General features: G+C 33.1%; 1 protein-coding gene across 1 annotated transcript; it reads right to left on the bottom strand.

The window, feature by feature from the left end:
- Positions 1 to 2,952: 2,952 nt before the first annotated feature.
- Positions 2,953 to 7,126, bottom strand: LOC111316214 (protein SKU5 SIMILAR 14-like). Its single transcript, XM_022918228.2, has 9 exons — positions 6,985 to 7,126; positions 6,710 to 6,881; positions 6,494 to 6,603; positions 5,901 to 6,171; positions 5,055 to 5,151; positions 4,548 to 4,893; positions 4,066 to 4,431; positions 3,911 to 3,989; positions 2,953 to 3,335 (listed from the first exon to the last, which is right to left on the bottom strand). The coding sequence occupies exons 2-9, from the start codon at positions 6,851 to 6,853 to the stop codon at positions 3,132 to 3,134; spliced, it is 1,617 nt and encodes a 538-aa protein (XP_022773963.2). The 5' UTR covers positions 6,854 to 6,881; positions 6,985 to 7,126; the 3' UTR covers positions 2,953 to 3,131.
- Between the last annotated feature and the right edge of the window lie 1,483 nt (positions 7,127 to 8,609).

The following is an 8,609-nucleotide window of genomic DNA, read 5'->3' as shown; positions in this document are numbered from 1 at the left end:
ATTTAATATTTTTCAAGACCAATGCAGTGCCATTATTGGTCTCTAAGAACACATCTCTCATACCAATGGCTTTAGCTGAGCCATTATTACTTATTCTAATACTCCCAAAATCATCAAATGTGTAAGATATAAAGTAGTCTTTCTAAGATATAGCATGAATTATGGCACCGGTATCAATCACCCAACTAGTCTCATGGTGTGCAAGAGTAACAACATCATCATCATATAAATAAGAAAGTCATATGTGATAGTAGCAACTTTATCAGCATCATTATTATCACTATTCTTCTTTTCTTTATCTTTGTCACTATTGTTATCTCTTTTCAACTTTCAACAATATTTTCTTATGTGCCATTTTAGACCAAAATAATGATACTCAACATTAGCAAATCTATTAAACTTACTCTTACTTTGTCTCTATTCTTCGGATCTTTGTTTTTATTTTTTTTCATATTTTCTGTGACTAAGACCTTAAACTATGAAGAAGAACCTTGTGACTTTCTTTTCATCTCTTCATTCAAAACATCACTCTTATCCAAATCCATAGCAATAATACCATTTAGGGCTGAGTTAGATAACATTGTTCTAAACGTCTCCCATGAGTCCAACAGTGCACCAAAAAGCCATAAGCCCTGTATCTCATCTTCAAACTTGAGACTCATGCAAGCTAATTGATTAATAATACCTTGATATGCATTCAAGTGATCTGTCATAGGAGTTCTATCCTAATATTTCAAACTCATCAATTGCTTAATTAAAAACATTTTATTATTCCCAGTTTTTTAAGCATACAACTCTTCAAGCTTACTCCAAATAGTGTGTGCATGTATTTCTTCACTAACATAGTTCAAAACATTATTATCTACCCACTGTCTAATATAATCACATACCTATCGATGAAACAAATTGTATTCCACATCTATTTTATTTTCAAGTTTTTCAGTAGCAAACACAGGCAAATAATAATCCTTCACATAAAGCAAATCTTTCATCTTCCCTTTTCATACATTTTAATTTGAATCATTTAAATTAATCATTCTACTTGTATTGACTTCCATTGTTTTACACAAGGCACAAATCAAATAGCCTAAGCTCTAATACTGTTTTGATGGAATAAAATAATCTCAAATAATATTCAAATTGAATATGTCACGCAACAAAAAAATTAAATTATTCATCTCTTATGTGAATCTAACAGGAATCAAACAAATAGAGCAAACAAATAAATTAACAAACCACAAACATAAAGACATAAGCAATTTACGTGAAAAATCTCATCAAAATGATGAGTAAAAATCATGGATAGTAACAACTAATCTTCACTATCAAAATAATAAAAATACAAAATTTTCTCTAGCTAAAACTAGAGGTATAAAACCACAATATCTCAAAATTAAATAATCTTGGTAAAGAAACAATCTTGCAAGAAAAAATTGGAGAAGTTTCAATAAATTTAAAGATTAACAAATACCCATGAAATTAGTAAGTAGAAAACTCAAAACCCAATCTCCACCATTTAGATTGAATAATAATGAGTTGTAAATACATTGATAAAATTTTAACTCAATCCGATAACGAATTGACCTTGATCAAAGTACTTGACTGGAACTACATAAAACCTTCTTTTCTTCGTTTTTTTCTCTATTTTACGGCCACACTCTTTTGTTTCTTTTTTTATCCATATAAAGATTTAAAATCCTATAACCAAGCATAAAATGACTAAAAAATTCTTGTTGAATGGGCCTTAGTTTTAAACCACCTCCTCCACATAGAGGAAAATTAAGCCCAACACATATTTGGTATTAAAAATTTATTTATTAGGTTCGTCCAACTTGATATTTTGGACTTAAAATTTTTTTTGACTTATGTTAAAAAAATTAAATCTAGACCCACTTATTAAGTTCAATTTATTTAGTAAAAATAAAAATACACTTTAAAAAAATAAAATATTAAAATAAAAATTTACGTATATAATTGTAATAATTTAATTATATTTATGTTATTTGGACCAAACTCATATTTTAATTTTTGCATTCAAGATTCAGCTCAAAATTTGAACGAATCTAAAAGTTTTGCCCTATAAATTTTAATTTTTTATTCAAATTTTTTTTAAAATTTAAATGAACCTTCAAACTTGAATGAATACCTTAAAGAGGCTAACCCTGCATAAGTAATAAATCCTGATAAGTAAAAACCTGCTGCATTCAAACACATGTGAAATTAAATTCCTAGCATGTGCCCCATGAATCCATGACGGAACTCAACATTCTTAATTTCTGGTGTTCACAAGGCACAGCTTTGACGATTTAGACATAGAGAAACAAATTGTAAATCTAGCTACCTATTGTGGAGATGTGAATTTGGTGTCATCTTTTGACATCTCTTTGTAATTTTTGTCCCCTTAGAATGCATAAAATTTATGATTTTTTCTAGCTGAAATCGCTTAAAAGCATACTAATTAACTCAAATAAGCTGTGTTGTTCATCCATCTCCATCATGAATTTGGTGATAAAATGATGTAATGACGCATCGAGAATTGCTTCTGTGTTCCTGTCAAGAAGGAAGGGTTCTTGGGTTTTGGGGAATGAAACGGCTCCAAGCCTGCCTGCGTGCAAGTTGCATAGCATTTAATGTGGTCATAGTTCATTAGCATTGGGTAAATTTTTGATGGCCCAAAGTTGCTGAGGAAAGACTTAAATCCTAGTGGTTCTCTTTTAGATCTTAAATCTTACCGGTTCTCTTTGTGATATATATTCACGGAATCGTATCTCCTTGTGATTACAATTCAAGAATTAGCCAATGTTTTCATCAGTTTAACCATCAAGAATTTTCCGTTTTATGATTAGCTTGGGCATCAAAATGCATAGATATATCCATACAATCATCCTTCTTAACACCAAACTCTTGATACAGATGGTTTAAAATTCAAAAAACCTCAATTTTTCAGAATATAATTCAAACGCTTGGATTTAATACAGTAATACAATGGAATAGATAATTTATCGAATGTTTCTGTGATATACAATCGAGAAAAGGCCAACCATTTCAATCCACTTTCTTTTCTATCATCTATTTTCTCCACAGTCAAACACTCATGACCGGAAACAGATAGGCATCGATGGTTAATCAAACTAAGGGTGACGTCCTGCAGCTTTGCCGCAGAGTAGGACATTAGAGGGAATGTCATATTCGTTAGCAAGGCTGTGAACAGGATTCCAGACTCGCAGGTAAAATTGTTGCCCGAGGTATTGTCTTTCCCATAATGTAGATCTTACATTCCACATACCTTGGTTGTCCAAGGAGACCAATATGGCAGTCCAAGAATTTGGATACACCTGCCAAAATGAATAAAAAAGCATCAGCAGCCGCAACAGATTGGATATAGAGATGGCCTAAAAGAATGAACTGAAATAAGCAAATACTACCACCCAAATCTTCTTAAATATTACATATCCAAAATATCAGTTGCAATTAACTACAGATGGATCAAGGTTCTGACAGGATTTTGCACATGGATAGTCAATGAATTAGAAGAGGAAATGGAAACTAGTGATTGTCTTTGGGATGATTAACTTGTATGGCATTGCTTATAAATGCTGCAGCAAATGATGATATGATAGTGAATTTCTGTTTTCAACAATAATTTGAAATATTTGCCACATAATGCAGAAAATCACTTAAAGGGGACACATCAAGGATTGCTATAATGCTGATGAGAGTAAAGGGGAAGCATCAATTCTTTTTCACGAAACCCGAAATGAAAACATGAGAACCATGGCTCCTAGGGAATATGACAACAGATCAAAGAGCTACCAATAGTAATGATAATTAATAAAAAGGCATGACCTCCACGCATAGCAATGATCAATAAAAGGAAAATGATTTGTGTTTGGTACTTGATGTGGGTTACCTGAGTAGTGTGTCTGGTAAGAGCATCAGCAAGATTGTAGGTTTTTCTCTTTTTGGGTGTCCACTGTCCAGAGCCAAAACTGCGTATATTGTAATAGAAATGATAAGAACCTATCAAGCCAAGGAAAAAAAAACAAACAGGGCATTGTAACTCACCCGACAACCCAATAATCATAACCATCAAGATGCCAAGCTTGCATTGCGTTTTCATTGTTCTGAAAGACAACTTCAATGAAATCATGGAGAGAAGTTGGCATAACGGAGGTAGCTGCAGTTGCAGCACCACCTGAAGGAAGGTCCTGGATGGAATCCATGCTAAAAACTCCAGGGATGCTAAAACAATCAGCAAGCTTCAAAGGCGTATCAGGATTAACATAGGAGACACCATTCACTGAATAACGCAGCTTTCCATTTATTAAAGATGCTGAGTTGGCCAAGACAATAGTCTTAGTTGTTGTTATCTTCCCATAATGGAACGAACCCTGAGGATTAGGCCTGGCTGCATTTGATGTCAAATTCCACCTTCAAGAAAACGAAGGAAAAAGAATCAAATAAGATCATTTTTACTCTAAATTGATTTGAAGAAAGAAGTGGTGCATAAATCAAAAAATGCTATATGATCTTCCATTGACTAGTACCTATATGTTCTCGCCTGCTGCATTGACCAATGAAAATGGTGTGCAGGAGCAGCTGGCAGGGGTCCAGAAACTGGGGTATGCGAGTTTGTGTAGTGCAACACTGCAGTTGCATTGAGAACAATCCTAGTAAATCTTGTGGATGCAACAATGTAGTAATCTTTTGGTGGCTGGTTCAAGGTTACTAAGACAGCTACAGATTGGCCCACATGTACATCAAGAGAGTCGTACAAGTTCTGAATTACGTGAGATCCTTCAACCTCAACTAACTTCATTGTATGACCCTGAATCCTAAAATTGAGTGAGGTGGATAATCCAACATTTGAGATCCTGAACATGTAAGTTTTTCCTGAAACACCACAAAATAAAACTCATTTGGTAAGGCATGATCCTCTTTAGGAAAAAAAATGAGAAAACTGCAAAATAGAGTTGTGTTGCATGAATTAAATGATGAAACTTGATTGGTAATAACAAGATGATAATGCTATATGAATTAAAGTTAATAACGACCTTGATCTCCACTAAAGGTAGTTTGAGTCTGGCCATTAATAAGGACTCCATCAGGAAAGGGCAGAGATTTTCCTGAGTCCAAAGATTGTTGCAATGTCTGCAAAAGAGAAAACATTATATGATGAGTGAATTACACATGGCAGGAACCCATGTGGAGCATGGCAAGAATGTAAATATTCATAGAGACAGCCCCTTCCAAGAAAAATGCAGCTTTCAAATTTTATTTTTTTAGCATTCTTGTAAAAATAGAAAATTGTTGGTATTTACGTGTTTACTATCCATAAATGCAAAAGATGCCATCAGTAAAAGCACAATAATACAACTTGGAGAAGCAGGAACTAATTTGAGACAGCCACTTAACCACCTAGTTAGTTTCCAAGTTTTCATCTAATCTCCAATATGATCTAAACTATAAAATGCAGCACAAAGATTTATCAAAATGAAAATGAAGAACAAATGATTTTGTTTCATAGCAATGTTAGTTAAGGGGATCAATAGCAAGAAACAAGCTTTCACTGGCTAGCAGCTCTTTTAGATGGATGTATAATGCTTTTTGAAGGGAGAATAGGTACAGAATTCCAAACAGAATTGGCTAAAAACCAACAGCTCTGTCACAAATCCCATTCGAAATTTTCATATCCTAAAACATAACTTTGGCATTGCAAGAATGACAATGAGCACTTAGTAAATTGCAAGCCTTTACAAAATTTATCTAACTTATTGTTTCTAATTTAAGAACAATGTCAGGAGAAGGAAAACAGGGGAAGAGGAAAATGCTTTATTGCTTCACAATTAGAAAGATTAATCTTAACTTTTGGGGGTCAAAAGAAAATTGTGAAGACTAACCTTATGGTTGGTCTTGTGCCAGTCGCCAAGAAGTAAAGTGAAATCTCCATCAGGATTTGCATAAGGGATTGGGATCACACTTCTATGGTATATATTGAGCGCTCCAAATCCTCCAGCAGCTTTATGCATTAGAGTTGATGGGAAATATGTGTAGGACCCAATCTGATCCTTGGCCTGGAACTTGTAGGTATAGTTTGAGTTTGGAGGGATAGGGCAGTTGGTTCCCAACACTCCATCCTGCCATGAGTTCTTCCTTTGCTTGATGCCATTCCTGTTGTGATTAAAATAAGCCCATTTTACGACAATGCCATGATTCTAGATAGCAGAATCAAGTGAACATGGAGAAACAATGGCAAATTTATTAGGGTTTAAAGTCACAAAAAGAATCAGCCATTTTTAAATACCAGCAAACAATTTCATTGATATGTTTAACAAATTGAAATGAAGTGGATTTACAGGAAAAGACAAGTCTTGATTTTCCCACTATATCCAAGATTCATGAATAGGAAAAGCAGCAAGAGACTCAGGATTTCAATGCAAAGAACAAAGTGTAAAATCAGAAGAACAAATGTGTGCGTGAGAGAGAGACCCACCATGTCAGCAAGAAAGGCTGGTCAAGCTTGTTAATGAGATTCAAGATAATGTTGTTATTAGTCACCACTTCAAGTTTTGGTCCAGGAAACTGATCATTGATAAGGATAACCTTCCAAAAACAACAAAAAATCAGAACTTTCTTAGAAACCCACAGAACATCCACATCAAATACATTACTTTCAACAATACAAAAGACAACTTCATATTAAACCAACCTGCTGGGGCACTCCAAGAACAGAGCGAGTGCCATAAGTAACAGTCCAGGTGTAATACAAGTAAGGATCTTCAGCATTCACCAAGGACACACCCAAAACGGCCAAGACTCCAAAAACCAAATGGAGCATGACTGTTTCCCCCATTCTCTTCTTTTTTTTACCCTGAATGCCACTGAACATTAACAAACCAAGAACTGTTAGTTTGTAAAACTACAACAGCTGGCAGAATTGGGTTACCATAATAAATCAACATCTTGCCTGCAGAAGAAACTTACCTGATTTGAGACTCCCTGCAAAGTAAACTATTTTGATGTCACAATCTAAAGAAGTACAGCGTTTTATAGGAACCAAAGCGGGAAAAAGCTACATCAGATATTGGTCGAGTGGCCATCTTATTATTTGTTCTACATTCTATCTGTAACACTTTTATTTTTTTTATTGCAGTTAACTAATATTCGGCGCATTTCACGGGTTTCCGCGTTATGATAATTGCTTCCAGCTCAAGTTAATTTTCACTCAGTCACTCTTTTCTTTATTAAAAATTGTCTTCCTGTAATCTCGCCATTGATTATAACTTTTTTTCTTTTATTTTTGTCTTCTTTTTCTTTTCCTGAAAAAAGAATAACCCACCATGATTGTTGGACCTAAAAGAAAAAAAAAAAAAGAAGCTTTGGATGTTTGTCACTGGCACTGCTACTTCTTTTATTTTCGCATTTCTTGGAAATTGGAAGTTGGTATTCCAAAAATTTTGCTTCCATTAGCCGAGTTTTTATGCTAATAATGAAATCAAAAACTTGTTTTAAGCAGTAAAAGAAATTAATAATTGAAACTTCCAACTTTTTGCATGTACCAAAATTATAAAAAAAATTAATAAATGATTAATTTAATCGGTTAAGATTATTTTTTTCGACGAAAAAATTTTGAATTTGAGTATTATCGGTGATCATTTATTGGGATCATTTCAAATGCACGATCTGCAGTCATCTGTCTTAAACTGTCAAGTACGATACATTTTGTTTTGACCTAAAAGACTGAATAATCTATTTATCTTTAAAATTTTTTCTTATAAAAAAAATTAATGGCATTGGATATGGTTAGCATTGTAACCGTTCCATTTTATGACAGTCACAGGCAAAAATGAATTAAATACATAACCACTCATGCATACCGAAAACAAATGGCCCTTCCTTTCATAAATTTGTAGCTTTGGATTGGAACTGACAGTCCATAAGCGTAGGGACAAACGTGGATATGGATGAAGTTATGGGAAAGTTGGGGAATCGACTTAAGCAAGTTAAAAGCTTGGTTGTCTTTGCATTTTTTTTAGGTTTGTTAGACTTTTTTTTTTTTTTTTTTTTTTAAGTTTAAGATGAGGAGAGAATTTCGCAGTCGAAGATCATGACAAATCGTAAATTTTAAAGTCGAATTACATTTTGTATATTGGCCAAAAAAAATTACATTCTTGTATAATGTTAGCTGGCTCCTTAAAGCTTGAACAGATTCAGCAGGTTTTTCAGTTTAATCTTAAAAAAAAATTCTATATTGGATACATATGCTCCATAGGAAGCATATATCCCTAGTCACTGCCTCCATTCTTCTCCCACAACTTAAAATTCTAAATTAAAAAACCTGATAAGGTCAAGTCAACCAATTCCATATCTATATTATAACTTATCTGCATTCTATATGTATCTATTTCTACTATATATAAAATCACAACTGTTTATTTAAATTTTTTATTGAAGAAAATGGAAATTTTAAATTTTTTATTATATATTAATAAAATTTATAATTGGACTTACAAGTAGACATAATATTCAAGTAAGTGGATGAATTTTACCAAAATTCAAAATCAATAATTTTTTATTGCATAAATTTAAAATTATAAATACTTTATTAT

The sequence above is a fragment of the Durio zibethinus genome, chromosome 24 (genome assembly GCF_047325235.1).
Source record: "Durio zibethinus cultivar Kanyao isolate XHJ-2024 chromosome 24, ASM4732523v1, whole genome shotgun sequence".
NCBI classification, from domain to species: Eukaryota; Viridiplantae; Streptophyta; class Magnoliopsida; order Malvales; family Malvaceae; genus Durio; species Durio zibethinus.
Note: the sequence above shows the minus strand (reverse complement) of the source record. Positions and strands in the feature narration are given on the sequence as shown.

Coding starts and splice junctions, on each gene's coding strand:
- LOC111316214 (XM_022918228.2), bottom strand. CDS start 6,853: ATGGGGGAAACAGTCATGCTCCATTTGGTTTTTGGAGTCTTGGCCGTT. Junction 6,172..6,493: donor CAGCCTTTCTTGCTGACATG/GTGGGTCTCTCT, acceptor TAATCACAACAG/GAATGGCATCAAGCAAAGGA. Junction 4,432..4,547: donor CAGCAGGCGAGAACATATAG/GTACTAGTCAAT, acceptor GTTTTCTTGAAG/GTGGAATTTGACATCAAATG.